The 15,246-nt window shown below is 43.0% G+C and overlaps 1 protein-coding gene across 1 annotated transcript in view; it reads right to left on the bottom strand.

The window, feature by feature from the left end:
- Positions 1 to 11,582: 11,582 nt before the first annotated feature.
- Positions 11,583 to 15,246, bottom strand: part of TMEM132C (transmembrane protein 132C) — a 185,267-nt gene continuing 181,603 nt past the window's right edge. Inside the window, exon 9 of the mRNA XM_051634369.1 lies at positions 11,583 to 14,553. Within this exon, the coding sequence (XP_051490329.1) occupies positions 13,354 to 14,553 (1,200 nt within the window). The 3' untranslated portion in view covers positions 11,583 to 13,353. The remainder of the gene's footprint in view (positions 14,554 to 15,246) is intronic.

Below are 15,246 nucleotides of genomic sequence, written 5' to 3' on the forward strand. Positions count from 1 at the left end.
TCTGCCTTCCATCACTTGGGCCCTTCCACCATGCAGAAAACTGGCAGAAGCTCATGCTCTCCTCTAGCCTAAAGTTGGCAAAACTTTGATAAGTCAAGGGTGTGGTTTTACCATTACTTCAGCTTCAAAGCTGTACTTCAGTCTGCTCAAAACTGAGCAGGAAGAGTATTCAGATTTAACTGAGATCAGCATTAGTTTCACAGATTCTGAGAACAGCTTCTTCTCCTCAAGGACCGCAGAAGAGCTCCCTGTACCCACAACTTCACCTGAGGCAGCAGAAATATCCCAGATCCACCCAAAACACAGTAAGAGAAGCCAACACATGCCACTCCGGTAAGGTGGTACATTATATCTTGATGACTGTGCTCTCCATTAAGAGCTGGGTAAGTTGTGACACAGGCATAAGCATAATGGGAAACTTGAGGTGTCCAATCAGAGGCAGATTCCTTGACAAATTAAGAGAAAATGCAATCTACATTTCAGCTTGGAGAGCAGCCAGGATTCCTGGGGACTCAAACATGTCAGGATCCTCCAATTAGTAACTGGGCTCCCTCACAAGACTGGGGAGGAATTTCAGTCTGCCAGGGCTCTTTAGCACTCTAGGCTCTCCTGAGTGAGCAAAGGATGGATTTGTGTTGAGGGATGTGTTTACACATCTGTGTTTAGGCTGTTTATAGGGAAAACAGAGGGCAATTTTGCACCCTAAGGAGAAAACTATGGCAGTGCTAGAAGCCCTAGCCCAAGGCTTTTCTCCACCCACTAGCACACAAGACCATCTTATTCTTGGTATAATCCAAAGCAGAAATCTGGACTCTGGCAGCATTTAGCTGAACTAAGCAGAGATTTAAAAAAGATGAACTGGTTGCTCTGATGGATTACTCCTCTTGGGAGTCTTCAGTGGGTGTACTTGGATATGCAGAGGATTTCCAGAATTGTAATTGGCAACTTAATGCCTTTTCTGCCTTAAGCCAACCTCCCTTGCTCTTCACAGGTGTAAAACCTCACCAGCTCCCCATTTAAATGAGGCACTTGACCTGTCTTTATTCCATAACCAAGAGCAGTGCATGAGAATCAGAACAAACCAAGGCTGCTCACTAGCCTTCTGTAATTTAATTTAGCCCAGTAGTGTGACAAAAGGAAATCTGTGGAGTCAGCAGCACTAAGTCTGAGGCCACTTGTGGTCATTTTGTTTTCTTAAATTCAGCCTTAGAAGAATGGTTTCCTGGTAGGAAAATTACAGGGTAACAACATCATAGTAATGGAATTATTTCCCCAAATGTTGAAGGAGGGAGAGAAGGAAAAGAAAAAAGAATATTGTTAATATTGGGGGTTAAGCACAATGGAAACATCTGCTAGTAAATGAAGAGGAAGAGCAGTGCAGATGTGGCAGTTTCTGGGTTGTAAATCCTGCAAGGTTCTGCTCACCCAAGTGGCCAAATATGAGCTCTTATTCCCCTTAACTTCTCGTTTACAACTCTATTTCCTTGTCAGGTACCATCAGAGAAAAGCCTAAGAACTGCTGCTTCCACAAAACTATCTGCACAGCTCATTAGCAACTAACACAAGCTCTTCTGATGTCCGTTACATCAAACAGTGATACAGAAGGCAGAGAGAACAGTTCTACAGGTTTCTCCCTCCCTGCTTCTCCCCTTTAAAAGTAATTTTTCCCTCCACAGGACACATTACAAAGTTGCTAGTTTTTTCCTTGCTACTAAGAGCACTAGCTCTACCTTAAGCATGGTTCCTGTGCTATCCAAGGGCTGATCCTTATCCGCAAGAGATACATGATGCTAGAATGCACAACAAAACCTGGAGTCTCTTAACAGAGCCTGCAAATCACCAAGCGTTTCAGAAGTGACTTCCTGTTCACAGAACCTCCCCGCCATTTTCCCAGATCACAGGTCCCTTTTAGTCACAAGGATGCAGCTGCTTACAAAATCTCAGGCCGTGTCAGCGATACAGAATTCAATCAGCTCCAGGCCTGCATGTGTATGCAACCGTTACCCACTAGATTAGGAACCAGGAGACAGGACTCCAGAACAGGCAGCATGCCATACTTCGAGTGCCATCTTCTGGCAAACAATGTGTTATGCCTTCATTTGTACCCAGAACAGTCAGACAACCCTGAAGAGGTCCTGACACTGGTTAAGCAGCTAATCACCTCTTGCAACCTTGGCCAAGATTTCTGCCTAGGTTAGCACTTGAATTCCCTAGAAACTTCTTCTTGGCTGTTTAGGAACGCACCAGCTCCTGATCTTTCCTGCTACCAGCCCAGTATTAATTAACCTTGAAATCATAGAGCTATCTTCTTCTTATAACAGATGCATTAGAATTTTTCTTCATAAACATCATGATGAAACCTCTGGATGAAAGCCCAGGACAGACAGTGCCTAGTCCTAAAGGGCACTGCACAATGCCAAATGAGTCCAGCTCCTTCAGCTTCAAGATTTTCTGCCAGGTAATTGCTAATAGTTCTGCTAGATGCAGAACTCAAAGAGATGAGCTCAAGGATCAAGATTTTTTGGAGCTGAATTTTACTGACTCAGAACAGGGTATTTGGTATGATTTTAACTGTTTCCTATTGCATCACATCCTTAAATCCAGGAACACCAAGTTCCCATTTAAACCAAAGGATTTAGACTCTTCTGAGGCAAGTAACTTCACATCTAAAGTACCTCCTACTCCTTCGTAGCATTCAGCAGCATTCCTAATCCAAATTTTGACTAACAGCCCAAGGCTGAACAGAGGCATTTCTTACAGCTCCACATTAATGAGGTATCTGCAAAAGCCTTCAAATTGCATTTTTAACCATTGTGTCACCAATGGGAGATTAAAAAAATTTCCAATTGCAGATTAGCAATGCTGCATGGAACTGAACTAATTAAGCTTGCCTAATTAAGCCACGAGGCTCTGATGGGAAATTGCTAGCAAGCATATTTTCAGACCTTTTAAGAATCAAAATCACATCAAGCCTTGTTCAAGCATCCATTTTGGTTTAAATGCACGAACACAGCTGCTTGTGTGTCACCTCTGTGTGATCACTTCTTCCTGGAGCAACTCCTGCAGTACTTGCAAGTGAATTCCTGCTTTCCAACAAAGGCTGTTTTGAATTTCATTATTATTCTGGTTGCCTTATTTTGACTTTCCTACTAAAGGCCATAGATTTGTTTCCAAATATAGTGTTAGCTACACCAGCTTAGTGAAATGGAATTCCCTAGTCCATGCAGACAGAGTGGACAAATTAGCAGACAGAATTCTAAGTGAATTTATTCTAAAGAACAAGACAACTTGTTCTAATAACTCAAAAACACAAGTAGTGACATTACCTGTATGAGTTTCCTGATTTAAAGCAGGAAATAATTGTTGTTAAAAAGATGCTTGAGAGACAAATGGGCTAATTAGATTAATACTTTTTCTTGAAATTACTTCTCAGCATATGGAGATTTCTATGTCCATTACCTCAGCTAGAAGGCTGACATCAAGCTTCCTGGCTGGCCTCCCCCTCTCTGCCTTCCTGCTATCAGAGTATTCCTGAAATAACATATGCTTACTGCTAACTGAGCAGGTTTTGTGAAATAAAAAGGTCATTTATTATTGCCTTTGCTGTGCCACGGAAGCCTCACACTGGCAACGCAGGATACTCTTCCACACAAACACCATCTGCAAGCAGGAGAGGCAGGAAATAGCCACCTCATCTCTCCCCAAATTTCCCCAAGTATTACCATGATACCTCAGGACACCACAGAGCACGATGGTCTCTGGCTTTCCTCTCTCCCCCCACACACCCCCCCCTGCTATGAATGGGTCTGGAGCAGAGAGAGGTCTTCACATGGTCAGTAGCTGTTCTCTAGAAGGGAACCCCAGGCTGTGAAATCCCCTTTCTTAACCACCAAGAGGTATAAAGAGAAACCAGGCTTCCTGCAACTCAACCACTGTCTCCAGAGAAAGTCTCTGGAGGATTCTGCGGTATTGAAGGTAGAAGAGCAGGACTGGGGAAGAGAACAGGACCCAAAGAGGCCATTATTTGCTGTGGATGCTGGTAATTTCATGCAAGACATTTACGCAAATCAGTTTTCTGCCTGCACCTGCACTGAGGTACATCCCTGGGGAGGGTTTAATTTAATGTCCCATCTGCACATAATTCCCACATGCTTATGCCCTTCACCATCTGAAGGACTGCACTGGCCAAAGCACTGGTTCACATCATCAGTTGAAAGGACTTGGCTTCTCCATATGCTTTTTGAATGAGACCAACACAGAGGAACTCCTCTTAGCATCAACCCTATCATTTCATTTGATTACCTGCTGGTTTAATTTGGTGAACTGTTAATTTGAATCCACTGAATTATGGATTCTGTTTTAATAGCAGCCTTTGGTGGCTCCATTATTCCATTCTGGTATTTGAGTGAAATTGTACTGGATTAGTTAGCAATATCCCCAGTTAATTTTATATTTATTTGCTCATATTCTTAATAAAACCTTTAAATACATAGGATTACTTTATCAAAGCACAACCTGGTTCATAAACTCAAAGCCAAGGGAAATTTATAGTATTAAACATACAGAACTAAGACACACCAAAAGGTGGTAAGACATGTAGGCCTCTGCTCCTTCCACTCTTTCAACACACTTTCACTTTCTCCTCCCCACCAGCCTCTGCCAATACGAACAGATCCACAGAATATACATTATATATACTTAGGGACCAGAGGAACACAGAAATATTTAAATACTTTGTAGCTGGCCACATCCATTGCCTTGGCTTCATAGTTCCTGCATCCCAGAGGCCACAGCAGCAGGAAAAGTTCAGCATGGCAATCCTTGGGTCCCCACACCTGCTCTGGTAAACAGAAGGAGCACTGAGAAGAGACACTGGGCAGCTGCATCTTTAGCTTTGCACTTCCAGCTGCCTCAGTTTAACTGGATTAGCTTTCTTAGCCCAGCTTGTTCACATTACAGGTAGAGTGAGGGGGAGGGGAAAGATGTGAAGGGCAGGGTGGGAAGCCTCTGTGTCTTTAGCCTTTTCTAAACAGAAAAGTTGTGGTTTGATTTGCTCCTTTTACAGGTAGCAGCTGAACAAATATGAACCAAATGATAGCAATTACTTCACGGACAGATGATGCTACTGGAAAAACTGCCAGGAAGGAACCAGAAACATGGAGAGCTCTCCAAAAACTTGTAATGTAAGTGCTCTGTACTCACAGATCTGCACAAAGATGAAGGTCTGTAAAACTTAATGGGAATTGCTACTCTTAGTAACCACTCATTGCTACAGGAGTGACAGCACTCACCCACACTTGCACATTACCACAGGTCATAGTTCACTCCAGACACTTCCACAGAGTGACACACTTGTACTTCTTAGATAATTTTATTATTTTTTTTTCCTGCTTGAGAGGAACACATGTCTAGGAATCTTGCCTTTAGCCACTTCAGACCAACACCAGGTTGCGCCACCAGAGTCCACCAGCTTTTTTTCAGAGGAGGAACTGGGGCAGCCTGGTGGGGAACTGCTCAGTGCACAGACACCCAGGTTCCCTTGTCTCCTCAGAGCCAATTGCAACTCATGCAGGAAGGAAACCCTCACTTACACGTACCTGCTGCAGCTACATGGGTCCCATTTGTACCACCCAAGGGAAAACACAGGTCTATAAATAACTGCAGAGTCCTGGTAGCCACTGGTAGGAGCCATAGAGAACAGCACTCCCTACATGCAGATATAATTTATAGCACTTCTTCCTAATTGGGAACAAATCCCTTTTCCTCCACATTTGGAGGAAACTTCCATTTCATCTGCTTGGTGAGTTTCCAAAAAGCCCTGAAGTTGTCAAGTTATCAGACCTGCTCGTTTCTCTCTCCCTCCAGCATGATCTTGCATTTTATTTTTGCCATAGTAGGCTTCAAAATAATTAGACACAATGCCCTATAAAGCAAAGGAGATAATCTTGGAGCACAAAAAAAAAAAGTCTGTAAAACTCACGCCATGCTGATGGATATGGTATGACGAACCTAGAGGCATGATGGAAACAAGTAAATGGCAGATCCCAAAACGTAGGGGTAAAGAATAGGAAATGGTGACTTGACTTGCCAAGTGTTTCTGTTCAAAGAATATTAATCTTTTCAGACAATCCATGAAAAGGCCCTGTAGCAATATCATAATAAATTGAGTCTCATCATTATGGTGACCTCAGCTCAGTCTTATAAGATGTATAGTATCATCACAAACAAAGAATAGTCCCCTGGTATTTCTGCTTCTATAGCAATTGCTACTAAATGACACTGAAGTGACCAACATTAGCTACACAGCACTTCGGGTGCCTGTCTGTCTCAAATGGGGCTTTGTGCTTGCAGTGCAGCTATCCAACCAGAGCCCCAGAGCTGTACAATTCAGTTTGGGAATCAAAATCTTTCCCACCATTAAAAAACATACAATTATGACCTACCCTGGAATAAGTCACTATCACATACAGCCCAATTATTATTATACACACAGTCCTTACCAACAGCACTGTTCATCATACAGACTGTCAGAGTGGAAGCTCTGGTACATGCTGTGCTGCTCCCACTCCATGTAATGAGAGCCAGGCAATGGAGCTACTCAGAGCCTCAGGGAAGCTGTATAGATCTCATCCTCAAACCAGGACAAGTGTCACTCCAAACGAGGAAAAACCACAGCAGTCAAGAAAATTCTACATACACTACACAAAGCAAACTAAGAAAGCAATCCTACCTTCATACAAGTCTTAATCTTTTCTCTCCTTGGACTTTGCTCTTGTCAGCTCTGCAACGTTAGCTGTCCACATCTCTTTCCCCCTTTCCCTCTCCCCACAGAACACAGGAGATCTTAATCACATTAATTTGTGCCAGTAGCTTTTCGTTAGCAATGCTGCAAGTTAAATCAGCAACCTCGGGAAGGTAGATGGCAGCTTAAACTAAGCAACAGTGAAAGAAGCAGTAAGTGAGCAGAGTTCGATACGGCTGATGGCAGAACGGGCGTTTCTCAGCCAGGTGCCTCTCTGACCAACTATCCCTAAAAATGCTACTGCACCTCCAAAAAGTTGCATTATTGGCTGCAACGTGCCTGATAGCACACAGAGCAATCCCTGCAGCAGCCAAAGGGATGATTAGCACGGGCTGTCTTTGCAACTTGATACGGCTCAGCTCAACATCAGACATACTGTCTCCAAGATGCTTGTGGCTGACTTTCACACTGTTGCTTCACACAAAACGCTTTAATCCTTCTCTAGCATAAACACGAAAAGAATAGGTCTGAGTTTATCCAAAATAAGTAATCAAGAGGGAGAGTTACTTGGTAATTTGCATCATTATCTCCGTCTGCTGATGCGTCTTTGCTGACAGCTTATTTTTAAGCACTGAAACCCAGTTTAGGAGATTTTCAAAACAGAGCAACACCCTTGCTGCTATGGCTGCTCAGTCTTGGAAGGAGAAGAAGAGAAATATACGTACGAGCATTGGGGGTCACTGTCCTATTTCCAGCCCAGCAAACTAGGTATAGCACCATGAACTAACTGCATCCCTGCTTTGCAAAAGCAAGGACCTTTTCAGGTCATCTCTCAAATGTAATCAATGCCAAAGTATCTCCAGAAGCTGAGGGCAGGTCAGCATGCTCACTGGTTGAAAGAACATGGACTCCCCGGTTGTTAAACCATACCAGAGGGCTTCTGAATCCAGCATCTGATCCAGGACTTTGCACTATGAGGTGTTCCCACGTACATACACACATAAAACTGCAACTTAATCCCTCAGCAGCAGCCTTCCCCTTACCAAAGGTACGATCAACACAGCTTCTCTTGCCGATTCCCCAACTTAGGGCACCTAAGCAAGCAACAAAATTTCTCCTTCCCTCCCAAGACAACCCAATAACAAAAAAAAACCCTCAAAGCAGGACTCACTTTTTCACCGAGGTCCGTTCTGCACCAGCAGCCGGTGGTCTCACGGCAACAGGAGAGCCTCACTTCTCCCACCTTCCCCCGCTCCTCACCTCACACGGCACAGCTTCTCCACAGAGCTTAACCTTCCCCTCCTCCAGCCTGAAGGCCTCACCCCCTCTCCCTGGGGGCTGGGCTCTTTGTTAGCGACTGCACCAGGTGATTTCACTAATGGTTTCCCTCCCTCCCGCCCGCCCCTCAGGCAGGCCCAGCGGGGCCTGAGGCCTTGAGTCGGGGCCTGCTCACCTGGGCCCTGCCCGCGTTTTTACCCTTTACCAAGAATTGGGAGTCACTGAGCTTAGCTCCGCTAACTGCAAATTATTATTAATGAATTTCCATCGTGGCTCCTTGACAGAAAAACGTCCCTTGCAGCGTGTTACCTTTGCAGCCCTGGCACTCACAGACTCCCTGATCTTCGCAGGCCCCGCGCCCGATCCCGCAGCACAGCAGAGCTTAAGAAATGTAAATCCTGGCATTTGACCCAATGTGAATTTATCAAATAAACGATATTTTACAGCCTGGTGGTTTCTTCCCTGCTGAGATGATAATTTACAGTGGGTCGCTCAGAATTGGGACTGACGGAATTTTGGGTCAGTAGAAGAAAATTGAAAGAAAGAAAATTGAAAATTTCAGTGTCTGCCTCTGTGTCTGAAGCACCATGTTCTGTAGCTTCAGAAAAGTTAAATGCAAAAGCAGGGATGAGTTTTCCCCTTTTTTTTTAATTCCCTCTGTTAACCTCTTCAAATACAGCCTGTCTTTGCAAAGACCATGCAATTTTGAAGACATGCTCCTGTTCAGCCATGAATTATGGGAACCAAAAATCAATGGCTTCCTCCAAGCTTAAGACCTACAAAGATCACAGAGAAGCACAGTGCCAAGATTTCCAGGGCAGAAAGCAAGTCCCTCCTCAGAGGCTCCACCAGCCCTAGGCAGCAGGTATGTACGGCACCAGGCTCTCCCTTCTTTGTCTGAAGCAACATCCCAAAGAGCCAGGCTGGCAGGTGTTTGTAAAGAAAATATCAAGCCACATGAAACAATTCCTGCTGCTGAGGAAGGAAACAGGCTGTGCCAGGAGAAGCAGGAATTATCCCCGTCCCACCCAAGTCTCCAAATCACACTCCTGGTAGCCTTATGTCTTCCCACTTTCAAAGCAGGGGAACACAAATTCAGTTCTATCATGCAGCAAAGCAGCTTTAAAAATTTTCCTAAACAGTCAGGGACTTACCATATATATCAAATCAAAATTCCAGGCTCCTGGCTGCTGTCAATTAGTATGGCTCTATCAGATGACTTCAATGGAGATACACAGATTAACAGCAGGTGTGGATCTCAACTGAAATGCTGTAGTCGTGACCAACAAAATAGTTGAAGGAGGACTTTGGGTCTTAAGATTCCTGAGCCCTCCTCCTCCCAACCATCACAGACCTTGCATCAGATGGGCCTGTCGTTAAACACATCATGCCCTGTCTGAACATATTTTCCACATTTCAAATACCATCACATATCCAGAACAGAACCTGGAGCAGTGGTTCTTCTTCTTCTCTAAAGTACCAGGTCATATTATGGCAGGCAGTACATCAGGTGTCTTATCTTACAGCTTTATTTCCCCACCAGGTTGCTAATGTGGAGATTAACTGAACTCCATTAGCAGATAACTCAGGAACTAAAAGACATAAGTAACGGGCAAGTGCTAGTAAAAAAAAAAATCAAAGAAAACCATTTTCTGTGCTCTAGGGATGTTTTGTTGCTGTTTAATTTGCTTTGGGAAAATGGCTGCACTGGCTGCCCCTGAGTCGTGCTGCACTTGAGAACCCACTGCTGAAGCCTCTCCTTTTGGCCATGCATGTGCTCATGTTGGCAGTTGTACATGGTTATCAGCATTTGCAAAGCGATTATTATGGCACAGACAAGATAAAGAGTAAGTCAGAACTGTAACAAATGACCAAGGTAATCTGCAGCATGCGTAAAATGCCCTGTGTAGTTGTGAATGGCAGGAGTCCAACCCAGCGCCATGGGCTGCAGGCAACGGATGCCTGCAAGGCTCTGAAACCACCCCCTTTGGAGGGTCTCTGCAGAGACTGTTTTTTTTCTGATTTCAACATAATGACAAGACACTGTCACCGAGAACTGACACATAGCTAATCATCAATGAAATCATGCTCCCAAGAGGCATCAAGGGTGTACCAGCCAATGTTACAAGGATCATCACTGTGTATCAAAATAAATTTTTCCAAAAGGTAGTTATTAAAACAAATTGCCCAAGTCTGAATCTACAGGGAACTACAGATGCAGTCAATAAACAAAAAGCAAAAATATGGTGATTATTTCAATGAATACTGAAACAATGAATAAGCTATACTTTTTCCTATTAATAACAGGAGAGCTCTGCTCCTCTTTGGAAATACAGACTCCAGTCTTAGATGCATTAATATAGGAGTCCGTCTTTCAACAAAAAATTACACTGCTGTTTTTGAAAAGGAACTGCAAAATAGTTGCTCATGGGAAACTTTGATTTCCCCCCTCTTTTAATTTCAATGAAAATGCATTTTTCTTTCTTGAGCTTTTGGAGAGGAGGTGAATCAAGGATCACGTTTTCATCACTGTGGAATACTTTTCCTACACAATGGGGTGAGATAGTAGGATCAAGACAGACATGCACATGTCATCATGAAAATACAGAGCAAGATGAATTCTGCTCATAAGGTTTTATCCCCATAGCCAACTGTGTATGTTAAATGGAGATATTATTTTATTCCACAAAGCCTCAGCTGCCAAAAGCAAAGAGCAAAGTTAGGGTGTCTGGACTAGAAACAGTGATTCCTGTCCAGCCAGTGCTGTACCAGTGTCCCAGAAAATGCTTGGGAGCCCTGAGTTCCTTCAAGTGCGCTGTAACACGGGCCCTTCAGCACATTAATAGTGTTCTTAAAAATGCACTTTGAACAATTATATTCTGTGCTACCGTGGTGTATTATTTTTGGTCCATACTATTTCTTGCTCCTGTGCCATTGTGTTTTGCAGCTCTGAGCTGTAACTGCCTTTTGCACCTCAGAGACACCTGCGTTTTCCTAGGAAGAGATACTGATCCCTGAGGGGTGGCTGATGCATCACTGTGCTTAGCTTGTAAAGTTGCTTAGGGTCCTCTGGAACACAGGGTGCTTTGTACATGTCAGTTGTGATTCAGTGAAACTTGCTTCCATCTGAACCTACTGTATCAATCAGAGAAACAACATAATTAATTATGAGTGGGCTGTACAAAAGTTGCACATATCAGAAGCAAGCATCCCCGAGCTGCTTGTGCTGATGGTAGGCATGAAGATGAACAAGATGAATAGTGACACTGCCATGAACCGTGCCTGGCTGCTGCCTTTTGCCATCCATCATCATCACCCCATGTTGGGTGGCATGGGGAAGGAGTACACAAAAGAAAGGTCAGAGCAGTGAAAAACTTCCATATATCTCTATTCTCCTCTCTTCAGAAACCAGCTTAGATTTTGTTTCAGCTGTTAGGCAGTGCATGCAGTACTTCAACACAGAAATGACAAAAGGAGCCCCCTCCCTTCAGAAAAGAGGTTAATTTGTCAAGCCATGTAAAGCATTTTAATTACAATTTGTATAACATGTATAAATAAATATTACATTCTTTCAGTCTACAACGCATACTAGGCATATCTTGTTAAAATGTCCGTCTATGTTACTGGGTGGCAGGATTGATTTTGTCCAAGTAAAAAAACAAACTACTGAGTTTAGTAATAAAATAAAGAAAAAGAAATACATGGGTAAAGACAGGACAATGCAAGTGCTTCCAGCTAACAGTCAGGACATAATACTGCTTTCCAAAAGGCTGGATTATACCATCTTCCTTTCAGTTACAAAAGGTTTTGGATGACAGTGGTTTAATCATTGTATGGATTTTGATCTGCATCCTCCATCGCTGTGAACTGGCAGTGAGTCAACACAGTTCTGCCAGCTACACAACAAATCTACGACTCTGGTTTGTATTTGCTTCAGATTTATTACTGGTTTTGTATTTTATTTTTTTTTTATTCAAAACATCAGCTTTACAATCTAGTCTAAAATTGTCAGTCTTCCAGCTGGTCCAAAGGAAAAAAAAATATCTATAAAATAGGTCCAGATATTTCTTGATCTGGCTTCAGCAAGATTTCCCTCCCTTCCAACAGTGTCCAGAGGCCAGCTCTTCCAGCACAAGGAAATAAAAGTTTGGGGACAATCAATGTCTTTTTGTTCATTCTTCTAGCTTTCCGAGCTTGATGAGAGTAGGTAACAGTAGAATAAACAGAAAATTACAGAATGAAATTATGAATTCATGGACTTGGCAAAAAACCCAAAATCCAGGCTGTACATATTTGGCCTGTGACGGTCTCAGTTCCAGGTACATTTAAACTGTACCAGTGGGCACTCCCATCAGTTGTTACTTCTAAAAGCTAATACAGAACAGCACCTTCTTCCCTTGGTGAAACATGGGAACTTTGGTTGTGGAAATGCAAAACAAAAAAACTAAATAAACAATCCAAACCTGGAAGTAAAATTAATACTTCTTCCAAATGGAACGTATTTCTACCTAGGGTGAAACAATGGAGGCTCAGGCTTTCAGAAGAGACATCACGTGGAAATTATGAGTCAATATTTATCCCTTGAATTCTTTAAATGACAGGAGATTATTTAGAGCGAACTTAGGAACAAGATGTTCTTGGTCCACTGTGAATTTAGCAAATTGAAAATCTTCCTGGTTTTAAGATATTTAAAAGAAAAATACAAGAGGGAAAATTATTGTTTCAACTTACAAAGGAAACAGAAATGTAAAAGTAAAAATACCAGGTAATTTCTTCCTCCTTCATACGTCATGCCAAAGACAGATCTTCACTTCAAATGAAGGGATAAAAAGAAACAGCTTGAAAAACAAACCTTAAAAAGTCCCCTTGTGGGTCACGTCTCCATAATTGTGATGTTTTATTAGAAATACTGACAAGTTATTGCTTGTCTCTTGCTTATTCTTTTCATGTTCTTAGATTCTCTCTGTCTTTTAACAAATATTTTTGGTACTTTGAAACTATTACTATCATTATTATTTGTATGGCGCATAAAACCAATTTTCACAACTTCATCTTGCCCAGTTCATCATACTGGTCATACCATTTACTTGCTCCTTTCTGCTATTTATATTCCACTTCTTAAATCCATGAGTAGAGGACTCACCGCTGAAAAAATAAAACAAGTGAAAACCAAAAACAAACCATGGACAGTTTGGCAAATTTCTTTCCCTGATTATAAAAACTGCCTCATCATTTCTCCTAGTGATTTCTTCCCCTCCCCCTCTTCTGTCCCAATATATACTGTAGAACTGAAGGCATCAAGGTGTGGTTAAACCCAAAAAACCAGCAAGGAGCTACACTTTGTCTTTGAACTTCTCCATGTAGTTTTGTATTTCTTTGGAGTCCCCCAGGTCCATATCCTGGCACACCCACTTAATGTCATCATCATTGCTACTTAGGATTGAGTTGACAGTAGGACAACCATCATCGGGTGGGATGGTGGTGAATGTTGTGAATTTTACCCGCTTCCGTTTAGATGTCGGCGAATGTAAAGGTTCAGATTTCTGTTCCTTTCCCAGCTTGCCCCCTGAGTCAGCACACCTGTGAACCTGGCTCTGAATGTTCTTCTGAGCACTGCCATTGAGGAGCTGGTTGCTCTCCTCACAACCTGAGCCTCGGTCAATAATAGTTGTGTGTTCATCCTGCTGAGGTGACGCATCTGCTGTGTTCTCCAGCAGTTCTGCTTCATTTCCCAGCCAGACCCAGTCATGGGAATGTGTCATGGTGGTCTGTCCTTCCACCAGAACCTGCTTGTGACGGTACTTCAGTGCAAATGTTGCACAGTTTATTAGGAAGACTAGAATTGCCAGGCAGAAGACCCCAAGCAGAGCATACATCCCGATCTCTAAATCACTAAGGCCCCTGGGTGTCTGCACCAGGTCATTTTCCTCCATGCCTGCATTGCCTTTTGGGAGGTCTACTTGAGCAGGGAAGTTGGTGAAGTCTATAGGAATGTTCTGCAGCTGGCTGTCATCTGAGAGTTTGCTCCCATCCAGCCTATTGTTTTTAATGACTTTATTTTTTATGACAGATTTTGCTGTGGTGCTGGCTTTCCTGATGGCACCTTCCTCTCGCTCTGCTGAGGAGCTACCATAGTATCGTCCCTCCTGGCCATACCGCTCCTGATCTGACGCTTTGTGCCGCCGGTCACTGGCGTGGTTTTCAATCTCATCAGCATCATAATCTCCGCCTTTATCAGAGTCTGCATCATTCTGGCCAAACTTTACTTTGATGTTGCCATTGCCCACAGCCAGGACACTTTTCCTCTTGGACTTCTGGCAGGCTTCAGAAATCATCATGTCCACCTTGATTAAGGTGCCCTGACCTTCACCTTCTGCTGCCACAACTGGCCATTCCAAGGCAGCATTCTGCTGGATCGAGACAACAGCTTCATCTAAGGATACAGCAGCAAGGGAGAAGTCCTTAGAGTCGTAAATGTCCAGTGGAGTAACAGAGCTGTCACTGAACTGAATCCAGGTGCTTACTACAGCTTCCTGAAAGGAGAGGAATATGGTTAAAGACAGGGTCTTAAATAAAACAACTCAGCTCATTGCAGCTCATCAATCTCTCAGCTCTGAATGGCAGCTGGAGGAAATGGAAGACAAAGGCTCTGCACTGCATTTAAAGCAAACCAAACTTCAACTGATGGGGCAGAAAATTGGTCACATTTTTCACTAAAGGTTCCACTGTTATCCTTTCTGCAAGTGTTTTGCAAAAGAACATATAAAATCATTTATATGAGATGTCCGTAATACCAAAGTGCCCATTAACAAGCTACAATTTACAGGATTTATAAAGAAAGTAATTCCTGTCATCAAAAGCTGAAAGAGACAAACCAGAAAAATTACTAGAGGCACTTGACAGAACACTTATTTTCCTCATGTTCCCCATACACAGGTGTCACAGGGAGCTGTTAAATTAAACAAGGCATAAACATCTTAGCAGGAATAAGGAGCTACCACAGTATCTTTCACCTGAAAGAAAAAGACTCAGGGAACAATTGCCATTTTGCAGGAGAAAGGTTTGTTTTAAGTAAAACATACTTTATCCTTGAGATAATTAAGAAGTCCACCACATTCCTGTGTCAAGGAGAGGAGGATGGGGATTTTGGTATGATCTCTACGACAACAATTCAAATGGCCTGGATTTAATTGGACTGTCTTTGTTCTCTGCAGGTAGCACTGTTA

Source organism: Apus apus, chromosome 16 (assembly GCF_020740795.1).
Source record: "Apus apus isolate bApuApu2 chromosome 16, bApuApu2.pri.cur, whole genome shotgun sequence".
In the NCBI taxonomy this organism is placed as follows: domain Eukaryota; kingdom Metazoa; phylum Chordata; class Aves; order Apodiformes; family Apodidae; genus Apus; species Apus apus.